At 42.9% G+C, this 17,426-nt stretch overlaps 1 protein-coding gene across 3 annotated transcripts in view; it reads right to left on the reverse strand.

The window, feature by feature from the left end:
- LOC134348692 (bcl-2-modifying factor-like) overlaps nt 1–17,426 on the reverse strand; it is a 107,617-nt gene that overhangs the window by 61,928 nt on the left and 28,263 nt on the right. For 2 of the 3 annotated variants that reach the window (XM_063052493.1, XM_063052502.1), the window contains exon 2: nt 12,088–12,454. In XM_063052493.1, coding sequence (XP_062908563.1) covers nt 12,088–12,382 — 295 coding nt within the window. In that variant the 5' untranslated portion in view covers nt 12,383–12,454. Of the gene's footprint in view, nt 1–12,087; nt 12,455–12,799; nt 14,164–17,426 lie in introns of those variants that run through there. The other variant, XM_063052482.1, reaches the window with a different exon arrangement.

A 17,426-nucleotide genomic window follows, 5' to 3' on the forward strand; every position in this document is an offset into this window, starting at 1 on the left:
GTTACCATTATCGGGGAGGAGATAGAGGAGCGTGAAGATACATACTCAAGAATCCAAGAACAGTTTCTTCACACTGCCTTCAGATTTCTGAGCAGTCCATAAAGCCATGAATAATACCTTATCAAGCCTTTTATTTTGCACTATTTATTTACTTACTAACTTATAATGATTTATGCAATCGCACTGTATTGCTGCTGCAAAACAACACATTTCAAGACATATTCATATCAGTGGTAATAAACCGCATTCTGATTCTGAATGAACCTGCTCCACCATTCAGTAGAATCAGAGCTGATATTTTATCTTAGGAGTGCATTGCTGTGTTAACCCCATTCACCTTACTGTCTAAAAATGTTCCATAGTTTAAAATAGTTATAATGATCATAAAAAGTATTCATTAACAATTTTATTTATAGTAATTTACTACTTATAATGGAATACACACTCAGTGGCCATTTTACTAAAGTACCTCCTGTATCTAATAAAGTGACACTGACTATATGTACGCACTCTCCTGCTGTTGTATCCCATCCTCTTCAAAGTTCAACAGGTTGTGAGTTCAGAGATGCTCCTCTGCACACCCCTGTTATAACTTGTGGTTAGCTGAATTACTGTTGCCTTCCTCTCAGCTTGAACGCATCTGGCCATTCTCCTCTGACGCCCCCCCTCCCCCCGATTAACAAGACGTTTTTGCCCACAAAACTGCTGCTCTAGAGTCTGCTGTGTGTGAAAATCCCCAGGAGATCAGCAGTTTCTGAGATACTCAAACCACCCCGTCTGGCACCAAATATCATTCATCAAAGTCACTTAGATCACATTTCTTCTCCATTCTGAAGTTTGGCCTGAACAACAACTGAACCTCGACCATTTATTGAGTTGCTGCCACGTGATTGGCTGAATGGATATTTGCATTAATGAGCAGGTGGACCTAATCAAGTGGGCAAATGTAACAATATAACAATTTATAAAGAGTCGAGAGGGAGGCCATTCAGCTGCTTAAGGTAGTTCGATTCGATCAATTTAACTTAAATAGAAATCATGGGTATGAAGGATGTTGTGACTTTTGCTAATGTCTGTGATTTTTATTGTTCTCTTGGACTTTTAAGGAGTTATTTTAAAATCCGGCCTTTGCGCTTTTTGGACTAATGCAACTACCTGTGTGGCAGTGATGTATTCACGGACAAAATGAGGAGAACAGCTTGAAGCAATAGAGACCATGATCTTTACAATGTCCCACAAATATGTTCCATGAAAACAGACGTTTATTGCTCTGCACTAAATGTATGGCACCAGTTGACTACACCGCTCCTGTTTAAATGCTTGTAGAGGCCGGGTCCTATAAATGCTAAGCTAGTAAAACAGGAGAGGAACTGCTGAAAACTGTAAGAGACATTTCAAACCAAAGCAAACGAACAGCCCTGGGAACATTTCACTTCAGTAAATATTGCCCCCGCATATTTTTGGCAGCCTGTATCTTAAACAGCATTTGGAATGTAATCTAACAACACATCAATATTACTGTGAAAATTATACTTGCTGAATATGCTTGAAAAGTATGTCACAGAGATAAAGGAAAAACTGAATGCCTGGTACGTGTTGTTGCTGATGTGACACAGATGTTCTCAACATCTGGCTGCTCTAAACAACTACTACTACTACTACGTTGACTCAGGCCTAGGGGGCCAGCGTCAGGCACGATGACGGACTCTCCACTTCTCCCTCTCCCTCATCAGTGTGTTCAGTTCATCTACATTAGCCGCGCCGCTGTCTTCTGGGAGCGTGTTGACCATAGTCTTAGGAGGGTGCCCAGGGTTCATCCTCCCATGCTTGGGCTCTAAATAAACTGGAGCATAAACTTAAGATGGATGTGCATCTGACTGGCTGCTGTTTTTGCACACTGTTAACTTTAAGATTGCAAGGGTAGTTCTATGGAGACAAAATTTGCTCTCGCCTGGGATAAAGCAACACCCATGATGAAGATTTAGGAAAGGCGAATGAAAGCTCGGCTTCCAAATGCAGTACCGTTTATGCCTGCAGGTCATCCGTCCAAGCTGGTTGGACGCATGAGCCACAGGCATAGAAGGCATACAGAGGCAAATAACATGCACTGTGGAGTGAGAGAAATGCTACTGAACGAGCACAGCACACAGGGGAAAAGCGGTCCCTGGCTGCGAAGGTCAGCTGATGGAGACCTGTTTACGGAGCCATCCTTGGTTTTGGCAACCTGCCCCAGGACTTTTCAATGCCTGACCAGTCTGTGACCAAATCAGGCAAAATAAGAACTTAAGAAATTGAACGCGGAGGATGTCATAAGGCCCTTCACACCTGCTCTGTCATTGAATGAGCTCGTACTGTAGCTGATCATTTACCTCTACCCTATTTCACTGCACTAACCCCATATCCATCCCTTCATCCCCTAATATCTCAAAAATTATCTTGAACGTACAGACTCAGTGACTCAGTCTCCACAAGAATCTTGGTTAGCGAATCGCAAAGGTATATCAGACTCTGGTGGTTTCAGAAGTTTCTTCACCTGAGTCTTGACTAGCAGAGAAGCTTGTTTTGTGATTAGATACTCCAACTGGGGAAACATCATCTCTGCATTTATCTTGTCAAGCCCAGCATGTTTCAATGAGATTGCTACACGTTCTAAACTCAAGGTCCAGTTGCTTAACCCACCCTCATAGTATAAAACCCCAAATCCAAATTCAATCTGTAGTATCTTCACTGCACTCCCGCCACAAATGAATCCTTCCTTTGGTAGGGGACTACACCTTTACATAATATTCCAGATGCAGTCCCGATATAACTGCAGTAAGATGTCTTTACTCCTGCATTCAAACCTTCTTATATTAAATACTAACGTATATTCCATTTACTATTTTAATTTCATGCAGTACCTGCACATTAACTTTTAATAATCTGAATAATCAGTTCTTCTGAACAACAACTCATTTTAGTCTCTCGTTACTTAAAATCAATCGATCTTACTACTTTCTGCTGCAATATGAATAAGCTCACAAATGTCCATATTTTCTTTTCTACCTTCTACACCTTGCCTGTCCCTCTATCCTGTCCATACCCCTTCTGCAGCCTCTTCACAAACCATTTGCAGCTTTGCATCATTAGCAACCATAGATCTATGATACTTGGGAGCATCATTCATACCACTGGCCGAGGCTGTGTGTTCCTTTGTTTGAAAAGCGGCCCATAAAGTGAACACTGTGGTTGTTGCAGAATGGAGAGTTGCACAAAGATGCAGCCGTGCTCACTAGATTTGGAAGAATGTGGAATCAAAGTTTTCAACACTTGCTGCAGCTACCATTTGGAAATATGTTAATACTAAAAGACCACTCATTCCCTATGACAAGGCTTTCAGTTCCATTAGGCCACCAGAGTTCCCAACATACAACATCTTGCACCAGAATAAAGCATGAAGCAACAAAAAGTGGACTTCTACAGAAGAGCATAGCAATTTTATTTTACTTTGCATGCTTTATTTTCAAAGACAAGGAAATATTCAACATTTTTAAATCTCTTTTTTCAAGGCAGTTCCTAAATTTAGTTCAGTGTTTGTATTTATATTTCTTGTGTGTGTGTTAATGCACCACTCAGTGCTATGTTATTTTTCCATGCTTTCGTGATACACACCATGACTGCTCCATGACTTAGGTTCAAATTTTCCATGACAAAAATCTACCTCTACCTAGTCCTAGCTGATCTGCTTCAACATGAGTTCCATGTCCTTTGATAACCCAATGCAGCAAAAACCTACCTCCTTCAGTTCTGAGATTTTCTGTTGACTGCCAGCATCAAATTTGGCATGAAGACACACCTTTCATGATACTTTCTGCAAAGTTCTGCTTCCCACATCCCAACTGCAGGGGTTAGTTCAGGCAATAACATTATGTTCACAAGGGAATGATTTCCTCTGTTTATCCTATCAACAACTTCAATCATTCTACACAGTTCAATAAATCACTCTTTAATCCAGGAAGTATCATGGTAAATCTCTTCTGTATCCTCTTCAGAACCTTCACGTCCTTCCGACCATGGGTCAACCACAACTGAATGCAATATTCTATAAATCTGCCTCATGAGCTAGTATGCTCACTAATAAAGACAACCATGCCCATATGCCTTCTTTACCACCGCATCAGCTTATGTCGCCACTTTCAGGGTGCTACTAACTTGGACCCCAAGATCAACTACACTGTTAAAGATCCTGCCATTAATTTACAACTCTCCCTTTACGTTCAATCTCCCAGAGCACAAAGCCTCATGCTTGCCCAGATTAAGCTCCATCTGCCATTTCTCCACTTATATCTGCAACTGATCCACGCTCCGTGGTCACTTTATTGGGTGCCTCCGGGACCTAATAAAGTGGCCACCAAGTGTATGTTCATGACCTTCTGCTGTTATAGCAAATCCACTTCAGGTTCGACATGCTGTGCATTCAGAGATGCTTTTCTGTGCACCGCTGTTGCAACGTGTGGTTTCCTGTCAGCCTTCCTGTCTCCTGAACCAGTTTGGCCATTCTCTGACCTTTCTCATTAACAAGTCATTTTCACTCTGCAGCTCACTGGATGTTATTTTGTCTTTTTTGCACCATTCTCTGTGAACTCTATAGAGACTTGTGTGTGAAAATCCCAGGAGACCTGCAGTTTCTGAGATACCTGAACCACCCTGTCCGGCACCAACAATCATTCCATGGTCAGAGTCACTTAGATCACATCTCTTCCCCATTCTGAACTTTGGCCTGAACAACAACTGAATCTCTTGACCATGTATTGAGTTGCTGGCACTTGATTGGCTGAATGGATATTTGCATCAATGAGCAGGTGTACCTAATCAAGTGGCCACTGAGTGTATGTTATATATAATACAATATAACATAGACAAGTTGGAGGGATTTGTTCACCAGAAGGAGAAATCAATATTCATACCATCATGTTGGAGGTACCCAGAAGGAATATAGGGTGTCGCTCCTGCACCCTATAAAGTGGTGGGCTCCTCACTTTGGCACAAGAGAAGGCCATGGATCGACACGTTGGAAAGTGAATGGAAATAGGAATTAAAACGTTTGGCCACCGGGAAGACCCATTTGTGGCCGATGGAGTGGAGGTGCCTGACGAAGTGGTTCCCCATTTTATGACGAGTCTCGCCAATGTAGAGAAGGCCCCTTCGGGAGCACTGGACAGAACAGGCAACCCCAGCAGATTCGCAGGTATCCTACTGAAACACGATCACTATGTGAAATGTGTTGTTTCGCAGCCGCAGTACTGTGCAAAGACATAAAATTACTATAAGTTACAAAAACAAATAGGTGGTGCCAAATAGTGTCAACATAGCGAGTGGAGTGTCAACTAATGACAAACAGATGAAGTGGGGGAATCTATGATTTATTGTGAAAAGTTAGCTAAAAGTCCAAAGGGGATCAAAAACGACACACAGAAAGCTGCAGTCTGTCACAAGGTACATAATTCAGAGTTAGGAAAATACAACTGTCGCTTGGGTTACATTGGAACGTAGTGTTGAGTTAAACACTTAGTGATATATTAGTGTTGGAGATAGGCAAGGAAGGGTTAAGGAAAATAGTGCGTAGGTTATTATGAGAGGCCGAGCAATTAGTTGTGGGGGTTAAAAGGAAGGAATGAGGTTAAGGTAAAGAAAGGGATGCACTACATTAAAGTAGGATGACTCTTCTAGCACAGACACAGGCTCTAAAGAGCGCCTGGGGCATCAGCAGGCCATTCAAAGGAAGGAGGAGAAGCTTGCAGATTTTGTAAAATTATGTCACAATTGTGGGGGAATTAAGAAGCTGGAACCATTCTTAGGAAAAGGGATTTCTGAGGGCTGTTTCCAGATAGGAAAAGATGTGAGAAAGACAGTAGATTTAATTAGGGGCAGAGAGATCATCACAGGAGAAGCCAGAGCATGAGAAACGGTAGGATAAGGGATTGTGATGGTAAAACTAAAATCATCATTGATGCCATCTTTTGGTTAAGGCACCAAAATGAAGCCTTTCTACCTCTTTTGGGCGAAGGTGACATTTACTAGAACACCACAGATTATTCCCCTGCTATCTGTGGTATTCTAGTAAATGTCATTCAACCAACCTCATTGGAACAGATCATCATTACATTGTGAGATCTCACTGTGCACAGTTTTGCCTGCTGCCTTTCCTAGGGATAGAGCCCCTTTTCAATTTTATGCGAGGCACTATTGGAACCCCTAGTACCCAAAGGGAATTGATCTCTGCTGTCCAGTGATGTTATATGGGAGGTTCAGCAAACTCCAATCAATACAAAGAGTCAAAAGTGAACTGGGGGAAAAAAGCTCAAAACTCAGTCGTGAGTATAAGAGTTAGGAACAAGGTGACAGATGAATCTCCCCCGAAGTTCTTGGCAGATAATACAACAGATGAACGTGACCGCTTTCTGCGTAGAATCTCAGGCAATAGCCTTTAAATTTAGTTCAAAGATTAACCTCAGCTCCTGAGCTCCTGAAGATCAAAGGTCTGTTTCCAAACATCTAACCTCTGCTACTAGCCATGGGGAGTGAAGCTGGAGGACAAAGGCACCATTCGCCTCACCAAGTTAATACACTTCATATACTGGGGTGCACACGTGCATAGTACATGTACACAATTGCACTTATTCCTATGCACATAAATGCACACACACACTGAAGTGCCACACACACACACACACACACACACTTGAGTAAGGACTTCACGCATGCAGCAATACTTGTGCCAATTTTTTTTTACAAACTCATGTTCAAAATACAATGTATATAAAAGGTATTCAGTTCCCTTGGAAGTTATCACGTTTTATTGTTTTACAACATTGAATCACAGTGGATTTAATTTGTTTTTTTTTGACACTGATCAACAGAAAAAGACTCTTTCGTGTAAAAGTGAAAACAGATCTCTGCAAAATGATCCAAATTAATTAAAAATATAAAACACAAAATAATTGATTGCATAAGTATTAACCCCCCACCTTTTAACATGACACACCAAATCATCACTGATACAGCCAAAATTGTTTTTTTGAAGTCACACGATTATTTAAATAGAGATCTGTTTTTGGAGACCTGTGTGCAGTCAAGGTGGTTCAATTGATTGTAGTAAAAATACACCTGTATCTGGAAGGTCCAACTGCTGGCGAGTCAGTATCCTGGCAGAACTACACCATGAAGACAAGACACTCCAAGTAACGCAGTGAAAAGGTTATTGAAAAGCACATGTCAGGAGATGGATACAAGAAAAATACAAAATATCTCTTGGAGCACAGTTAAGTCAATCATCAAGAAATGGAAAGAATATGGCACAGCTGTAAATCTGCCTAGAGCAGGCCACCCTCAAAAACGGAGTGACCGTGCAAGAAGGAGACGAGTGAGGGAGGCCACCAAGAGACCTATAAGAACTCTGGAGGAGTTACAAGATTCAGTGACTGAGATGCTTCACTACTGTTGCCTGGTGCTACACCAGTCACAGCTTTATGGGAGAGTGGGAAGAAGAAAGCCATTGCTGAAAAAAAACTCAGTTGAAATCTTGGCCAGGGTTTGCCAGAAGTCATGTGGGAGACTCTGAAATCAGCTGGAAGAAGGTTCTGTGGTCTGATGAAACCAAAATTGAGCTTTTTGGCCATCAGACTAAATGCTGTGTTTGGAGTAAACCAAACACCGCACATCATCAAAAACACACCATCCCTACCGTGAAGCTTGGTGGTGGCTGCATCACGCTGTGGGGATGCTTCACTGCAGCAGGCCCTGGAAGGTTTATGAAGGTAGAGGGTAAAATGAATGCAGCAAAATACAGGGAAATCCTGGAGGAAAACCCGATTTAGTCTGCAAGAGAACTGCGACTTGGGAGAAGATTTGTTTTCCAGCAAGACAATGCTCCCGAGCATAAAGCCAAATCTACACAGGAATAGCTTAAAAACAACAAAGCTAATGTCCTGAAGTGGCCCAGTCACAGTCTAGACCTCAATCCAATTGAGAATTTGTGGCTGGACTTGTAAAAAGGGCTGTTCACTCATGATCCCCATATAATCTGACAGAGTTTCAGCAGTTTTGTAAAGAAGAATGGGGAAAAATTGCAGTGCCCAGATGTCAAAGCTGGTAGAGACATATCCACACAGACTCAAGGCTGTAATTGCTGCCAAAGATGCATCATCATTGTTATAAATTTAGACCAATTTGTAGAAAGTTGCTTTCACTTTGACATGAAAGGGTCTTTTCTGTTGATTAGTGTCAAAAAAAGCCAAATTAAATCCACTGTGATTCAATGTTGTAAAACTATAAAACATGAAAACTTCCGGGGGGGTGGTGGTGAATACTTTTTATGGGCACTGTATTTCTAGATAGCTTATCACTTATTTCTTTTTAAGTAAAATAAAAGCTTCTACCTTCTTCACCAGGTGGGGGCTGAACTGAAATATCCCTGGAAATAAACTAACCATGCCTGCTGAACTCTAATGACAAGCTCTTAATGAAATTAAAGACACAGAAACAAACAGGCCTGGGGAGACCACCCAAACGGTCAATTGAATTATCTCACATCTTCTTCTCAACCAGTCCCTGATCCCTTGCTTGACACGATCCATCCTAGTCAGTCTTAAGTGATCCATCTGGCTCTGTCTATTTACCATGCTGGGAAAGAAAGCTGAGTTTAGATAGTCACAAGACCTAAGTCATTAAACAACAAATGCTGGAAATGAAAATGATGATGATGCACTCTTCTGAAGGCTTAACTAACTGCCCCACCCCTTGTCCTTTGTTTTCCATCTCTTACCCTTCCCATTTCATGCACACTTGTAAAGGGAGAAAAACACTACACTTGGGTGAATCCCTGCTAACCCTCTGTCTCAGAGGCTGACGTCAAAACATAATCCAAGAGGCTGAACCCTCACAGGCAGTCAGATGCAGAAGTATCTGTTCGGGCTCTGAAAACCCGTGCCAACCAACTGAGGCACAGGTTTTCAGAACCCAAACAGCTGCACCATCTGGGCCTGACTCCCTGTGAGGGCTCACCCTCTAGAGGTATGTTTTGAAGTGTTCACCGACATCTTCAATCCCTCACTGCTGTAGTCGGAGGTTTCCACCTGCTTCAAAAAGGGCATTAATCATCCCAGTGCCCAAAAAGAGCAGGGTGAGCTGCCTCAATGACTTTTGCCAAGTTGCTCTCACATCAACTGTGATTAAGTACTTTGCGAGGTTGGTCATGCCCAGAATCAACTCCTCCCTAAGCAGAGAACTGGACCTGCTGTAATTTGCCTATCACCACAATATGTCTAAAGAGGATACAATCCCACTGCTCTACTCGGCCTTGGACTACTTGGATATCACGCTGCTGTGCATCGATTACACTTCAGTGTTCAATACCATCATATCCTCAAAGCTAATCAACAAGCTTCAAAATCTGGGCCTCTGTACCTCCATTTGCAACTGGATCCTTGCTTTCATCATCAGAAGACCAGTTAGTGCAGACTGGAAATAACATCTCCTCCTCGCTGACAATCAACACCATCGCACCTCTATAGGATGTGTGCTTTTCCCACTGCTCTGCTCTCTCTTTATCCATGACTGTGTGGCTAGGCACAGCTCAAACATCATCTATAAATTTGCCAATAACACAACTGTTGTTGGCAGAATCTCAAATGATGACATGGAGGCATACAGGAGTGCGATAGATCATCTGGTTGAGTGAGGTCGCAACAGCCACTTTGCACTCAAAGTCAGGGAAACCAAGGAATTGATTGTAGACAACAGGAATTCTGCAGATGCTGGAAATTCAAGCAACATACATCAAAGTTGCTGGTGAACGCAGCAGGCCAAGCAGCATCTGTAGGAAGAGGCGCAGTCGACGTTTCAGGCCGAGACCCTTCATCAGGACTAACTGAAGGAAGAGTGAGTAAGGGATTTGAAAGCTGGAGGGGGAGGGGGGGATGCAAAATGATAGGAGAAGACAGGAGGGGGAGGGATAGAGCCGAGAGCTGGACAGGTGATAGGCAAAAGGGGATACGAGAGGATCATGGGACAGGAGGTCCGGGAAGAAAGACAAGGAGGGGGGGTGACCCAGAGGATGGGCAAGAGGTATATTCAGAGGGACAGAGGGAGAAAAAGGAGAGTGAGAGAAAGAATGTGTGCATAAAAATGAGTAACAGATGGGGTACGAGGGAGAGGTGGGGCCTTAGCGGAAGTTAGAGAAGTCAATGTTCATGCCATCAGGTTGGAGGCCACCCAGACGGAATATAAGGTGTTGTTCCTCCAACCTGAGTGTGGCCTCATCTTTACAGTAGAGGAGGCTGTGGATAGACATGTCAGAATGGGAATGGGATGTGGAATTAAAATGTGTGGCCACTGGGAGATCCTGCTTTCTCTGGCGGACAGAGCGTAGATGTTCAGCAAAGCGGTCTCCCAGTCTGCGTCGGGTCTCACCAATATATAAAAGGCCACATCGGGAGCACCGGACGCAGTATATCACCCCATTGTAGACTTCAGTCGAGGGGACACACACACAAGTCCTCATCGAGGGATCAGCAGAGGAAAGGGTGAGCAGTTTCAATTTCCTGGGGGTCAACATCCCTGAAGATCAATCCTGGGCACAACATACTGATGCAATCACAAAGGAGGGACTAAAGCAGCTATGTTTCATTAGGAGTTTGAAGAAATTCGGTATGACACCAAAGTTATCTGATTCTACAGATACACCGTGGAGAGCATTCGCACTGGCTGTATCACCACCTGGTATGGAGGGGCCACTGTAGAGGATCGGTGAAACCTGCAGAAGGTTGCATACTCAGCCAGCTCTATCACAGACAATAGCCTCCCCAGCATTGAGGACATCTTCAAAAGGCAGTGCCTCAAAATGTGGCATTTATCATTTAGTACCTTCATCACCCAGGACATGCCCTCTTCTCATTGCTACCATCAGGGAGGAGGTACAGGAGCCTGAAGATACACACTTGTCTTCAATATTGTTGTAAAACAATAAAACATGAAAACTTCCGAAAGGGGTCGAATACTTTTTATAGGCACTGTGTTTACTGAGATACCTTATGGTGAATGACTCACCTGCTGATATCCTGAAGCCTTTTCACCATCCATGAGGCACGATTCAGGAGCATGATGGAGCACCCTCCACTTGCCTCGATAAGTGTAGCTCCAACAACACTTAAAAAGCTTGAAGAGAAATCAGGGGAAGACGAAAAAAGGAACAGCAGAGAGAAGGAAATAAAGTTAGGAGAGAAGTAAGTGTGAGGCATGAAGGAAAGGTAGGGAGAAATGGAAAGGGAAGGCTGAGAACAGAGAAGGGGGGAATGAGACATGGAGGCTGTAGAAACCAAGTATCTGTCTATTGCCTGTCTGTATTGTACCTGTGTTGCACGTCCTCACTCTGGATTAAGGTCATCTGTCACATGGCTTTATTAGAAATGAGTGCATACAGTCACCTGTTCACCGCCTTGGAGTCATACAAAGGGGTGGGAGTAGGGAGTGAATATTTTCTGTTGGCCGCTCATCTTTGTTTGAATTTGATCCAATTACATTCGTCTCGCTCGTCTTTGTTTTACGTGAATAACCGAAGAGTCGGATGATTTTACAGGTGGTTTCTAGTAAAAGGTTAAATGTACTTTTCTGAGTTGGAACTCAGTTAGTTGGAAGAGTGTCATACTCCCTTCACTGAGCCCCTCGGTGACCTGGAGTTCATTTTCAGGTAGTCGCTACACAGGCAATTAAAGAGAAACGAGAGGCTGAGCGAAGGGTGCAGAGATGGGGAGGGAGATTTGGAAAAGAAAGCCAAGGGGAGAAGAAAGTGGTTGAATAGAGAGACGAGATGAGCAGAGAAGGAGCAAGCCAGTTAGCACAAACAAGAGAGAAAAACAGATCACTTGAATGCCTTCCTTGCATTTGATTTAAATACAAGTCCTGAATGAGAAAAGGCTGCTTGACAGGGCTGCTCAGTGCAGAGATAATAATCTTGAAGCAAAAGTACGCGAACGCACTATTAAAAAATAGAACATTGTGTGTCCAAGTAACAAGTGAAATTATCAATGGAAAGCAAAAAAAAAAGATTACCATAGAACAGTCTCTGTGGCTCACTTCCAACTCCACTGGGTAACATGGGATTGGGTAACTCCGGGTGCAGGGCTGAAGGAGTTGAACTGGATGTTTGGGTGCCCCTGTCACACTGTTCCCTGTGGCTATATGGCGATCCGTAGGATTGTGCCTGTGAAAACAGCCGGGGGCGGGCTGGATTCCAGCTGGGCGGACAGTTCCCTCTGGCCTCGCTGTACCCGCTGTCGGGAGCCATCAGGTCATGGTCGAACACCTCATCGTCGGTGTCAAGGTCCTCCGCCTCGCACAGATCCATGTCATTCAACCCTAGCCTTACAGTTTACCCTCTGGGAGAAGCTCTCTCGGAAGTGGAAGCAGAGAATGGTACCTAAGATCAGAACGAAAAGACTGGTTAAAGCAACAGGGTAAAAGCATCCCGTCCGAGCCCGCATTTTGCTGACTTGGGGTTTCCCATTGCGGAAGGTCTGCTGAGTGAGTTGCCAAGGTTAGTCAGTCCTTACGCAAAGTGCTTGAGGAAGGCAGCACATCCAGCAACATCAGGCAGCTGATTAAGGACTGAAGTCAGCAGAATGCAGAGCTCCTCCAGCGTTTTGTGTGTGCTGCCCACGATTTCCAGCATCTGTAGAATATCATGTGTTTAGACAGACCTCTTGTACCTTTGGCTGCTTCACTGAGAATTAATGAGATCACAACCCATTCTTTTATTCCTCACCTTAAATCTCTGGTCTTCTGCTCTGGGGAAAAAAAAAGTTTATCACTATCTACCCTATCAGTGCCTCACACTTATTTCCATTTGCACAAAACTTAAAACTTCCTGACATAAACTAGGAACTGTGGCGGTCAATTTGTGCACAGTTCCCACAAAACAGAAATTAGATCATCTGCTTGAGTGTTGCTGCAGAGAAACGATTACCACTCAGGATGCAAGGTAGAAACGCTGCGTTTTCCTTCCAGCAGAACAGTGTGATCTTTTACAGATACTGGGGAGGGCAAAGAGGTTCTCCGCTTAACAAAGTGATGGTACTGCAATATGCAGCAGTCCCGCAGTTCTACATAAGAAAATGCCATCTTAGATAACGACATCCACACCGAATGCACGGCCACCAACAATTTGCAGAGCAGACATCAAAAGTGCCTTCATCTTGCTCCAGATCAGCAGTGTACTAAAAACATAACCTAAAAACAACCACGGAAGAGGCAAGACTTCAGTGAGATACTGACAGTCTACTGTAAATGACGTCAGGCAATTTACAAAAACATCCTTGTGTTTTATTGAGAAAATGTCGTTCTGTTTACAGAACCACAGGTGGTACAGATGGAGACAGAGTTGGAAGGACAGGCAAACATAAAGTGCCATGCAAATCACCAGCACAGAGGTAGACCCACTCTGAAAAAAAACAAATTCCAGGGAAGAGACAATAAAATGCAAACAGCTAAAATGGACTTAAAACAGACACAACTCCAATCTACACAGTTAACTTTCAGCTGGAAAAATATACTCAAAAAGCTTTATACAAACCAAAGCAGAGGATGTTGGAAATACTCAACAGGTCAGGCAGCGTCTGTGGAGTTAACTACAGTTTGGTGACATTTCATCAGTTTGGAAGGGGTTGAAACAAAAGAAGTTTACTGAAGTAGAGAAAGCTGGAAATGTGAAGTTCTCTCCACCAGCCTTGCTTATCTTATTTGCACAGTTCCGATGAAAGACCATTGACCTATAAAATTAACTCAGTTTCTTTCTCAACCGATGTGACTTGATCAGCTGAGTATTTCCAGAATTCTCTTTTATTTCACGTTACCAGTAAATGCAATATTCTACTTCACACCATTCTAGCATTTCTTTTCTCTCTCTCTCTCTGAACTGAATTCATTCATCTCATTCTGCTCACTCCTCCAGACAGATCGGCTGAAATTACCACGCTCTCAATACCGTCTGCCAGCTCTTGCATTGTTCCATCACCTTAGGTCTCCAGTTTAGCAGAGACAGCCATTTGCTTTTCTCCACTCTTTCCCTCTGCCATGCAATATAAGATGTAGCTGAATTTAACATTTCCTAGGCCTGATGAAAGGTCACCAGCCAGAAATTTTAACTCTGCCTGTCCCCACAGATGCCGCCTGACTTGCAGAGTATTATCTCAGAACAAAGTTGCTAGGAGCTTCTACAGTTTTATTGCTTACATAATAATGCAGTAAAAAGGAACAGGGAACATGCCACCCAGACTCCCCTCCCCCCACCAAGCTCACTCCATCAATTAACAAGAGCACGGCTGATCTCTTACCTCAAATCCATTTTACTTCACCTCCGATGACCCTCCTGTCCAGAAATCAGCTTTGTTTTGAACATAAGCCAAGACTAGGCATGCCAGAACTCCACCACCCTCTTGCCCTTCACTTTTAGGCCTAAATAGCCCACTCCTTAACTTGAAATCATTCCCTTTCATTCAAGACTCCTTAGCCAAAGAATCCTTCACCCTGGATCTGCTCTGTCAGTCTGATAGTTTTATACATTTTTGGCTAGATCATCTTGCATTTTCTTTATCACCAGAGATCGGTTTATGCTCATTTGACAAATCTACCACCATCAGGACCAGTCTAGTAAATCTTTGCTGCATTCCTTTTCTAGTAAGTAATCCTATTTTAGGTAAGAACAAAATCGAACACAGTACATAATAGTCCAGATGCAATACCATCACTCTCACTTGCTAAACATAACTGTAGCAAGGATATTAACTTTGTGCTCAAATCCTCTAACATACAGCTTCCCATGTAGTTGTCTTTCTAATTACCTGCTGTACCTATTTGTTAACTTCCAATGATTTCCATACAAGGACACCAATGTCCTATTGAACATCAGTATTTCCCAATCTCACAAAACAATTTAGCATTTCTGTTTATTCTACCAAAGTGGATAGTCTCACAGTTTCCACATGGTTCTACATCTGCCATATTGTTGCTTGGTCACTCAGCCATTCCACATCATTTTTAAGTCTCATCACTCCTCATATTCTTAAATTCCGTGCTATAAGCAAACTTAAAAATATTACATTTGGTCCATTTAGCCAAAGCATTGATATACACATTCAGTGGCCACTTCATTAGCTGCACATGCTCGTTAATGCAAGTATCTAATCAGGGACTCAATGCATAAAAGCATGCAGACATAGTCAAGAGGTTCAGTTGCTGTCCAAACCAAACATCAGAATGGGGAAGATATGTAATCTAAGTGACTGTGACCGTGAAATAATTGTTGGTCCCAAACAGGGTAGTTTGAGAACCTCAGAAACTACTGATCTCTTGTGACTTTCACGCACAACAGCCTCCACAATTTACAGAGAATGGTGCAACAAGCAAAAAAAAATGGTCAGAGAGCAGCAGTTCCATCTTGTTCATGAGAGAGGTCAGAGGAGAAAGAAGAAAGCTGACAGGAAGGTAACTATAAAAGTACACATTACAACAGAGATGTGCAGAAGAGTATTTCAGAACGCACAATGTATCGAAACGAAGTGGATAGGCTACAGCAGCAGCAGACCATGGCCATACACTCAGTGGCCATATTAACAAGGTATCTAATAAACTGGTTACTGAATGTAGATTATGAATAGTTGGAGTCTTTGTGCAGCTTTTCTTCTATCTCTTGATCGTACAGCTGACTTGAAATGAGACCGGCTTACCACCTTTAATGCACAAGCATATTCTTCTTATATGAAGTTCTGCAGATATTGTTACAGCCTGTTGAAAACGATGCTTGGTATAGTTCAGGACGTGAATGAATTGAGTTTACACGTGTAGTTTATTTTATCTTGTAAAAATGTATATAATTCCTTCATATTAGTAGGGCTCACTCAAAGCCAAACTTACAGCATCACCTCCCACACCTGGGAAGAGAAAACATGCTAAACGATTTCAGAGACACCATAATGGTGATCATTTAAGAAAAGAGAAACATCCCACAGAGGGAACCACAAAGGAGTCTCCTGGTTCCTGCCACAGGGGATCATCACCAAGTTCCTCCTTCACTGGAATATGAAAGCAAGAGTGTAATGTTGAGACTTTTTAAAGCACTGGTGAGGCCTCACTTAGAGTATTGTGAATCGGTTTGGGCCCCTTATCTTAGAAAGGATGTGGTGAAGCTGGAGAAGGTTCAAAGGAGGCTTACAAAAATGATTCCAGGATTAAACGGCTTGTTATATGAAATGTATTTGATGGCTTTGGGCCTGTTTTCACTAGAATTCAGAAGAATGAGGGGTGACCTAATTGAAACCTATTGAATGGTAAAAGGCCTTGATAGAGTGGATGTGGAGAGGATGTTTCCTATGGTGAAAGTGTCTTAGACCAGAGGACACAACCTCAGAATAGAGGGCTGTTCTTTTAGAACAGAGATGAGGAGGAATTTGCTCAGCCAGAGAGTAGTAAATCCGTGGAATTTGTGGAGGCCAAGTCTTTATGTATATTTAAGGCAGAGGTTGATATTGTTTTGACTGGTCAAGGCATGAAAGGATCTGGGATGGGGTGGGGGGGAGGCAGGAGATGGGGTTGAGAGAAAAATGGATCGGCTGTGATGAAATGGAGGAGCAGACTTGATGGGCCAAATAGCCTAATTCTGCTCCTGTATCTTACGGACTTTTGGTCTTAACTGTCTTCTCCCAGAGGCTGATGACACTCCTGTGATTCAAAAAACCGAAAGGCACTGTCTTTGAGGAAGACACAAGAAAGATTTGCACTGCATGTCTCTGAGTGGGCCCTGTTGATTATATCACCATCCCCAGATGAGGGAACTTGACATTAAGCAGAGATTCGTTCTTGTCTGCCCATCAGAAGACTTCAGCTGATGTCAAGATGAGATAGATCGGTTGCCTTTACTGAACCAGAACACTTGTAATAAAATAAAGTTCCACAAGCTTTCTGATTTCCTAAAAAATCATGTTTCTTTCTATGGTGTGACTTGGGTTTAGGTCTGTAGGATATTTTGTCCTCAAAAATATATATAATTCATTTCACATCAATGGGGCCTCCTCAAAGCTAAGTTCCTTCTCGTTATGAAGCTTGGCAAATAATCAGAGGGTCCCCAAAATGTCTGGGTTCACATTGGCTGGCCTGCATCACCACCCCCTCCTCTTTCCAACCTCAAAATGAGGCTTAAATGTGAAGGTAAACATAACTTTATTTCATAGATCTGAACAAAAACCACAAAGTGGCTGAACCCGGTGCTTGTTCACTAAATATATCAGCCAGTGGCGAAACAGCGGAAGTGAGACCTACTGCATGGCGGCAGTGCTGTGAGTTTGGACTCAGATGACTAAGCAGTTTAGCTTTCATTTATTTGGCTGTAAACAGGCCTG

The sequence above is a fragment of the Mobula hypostoma genome, chromosome 1 (assembly GCF_963921235.1).
Source record: "Mobula hypostoma chromosome 1, sMobHyp1.1, whole genome shotgun sequence".
NCBI lineage: Eukaryota > Metazoa > Chordata > Chondrichthyes > Myliobatiformes > Myliobatidae > Mobula > Mobula hypostoma.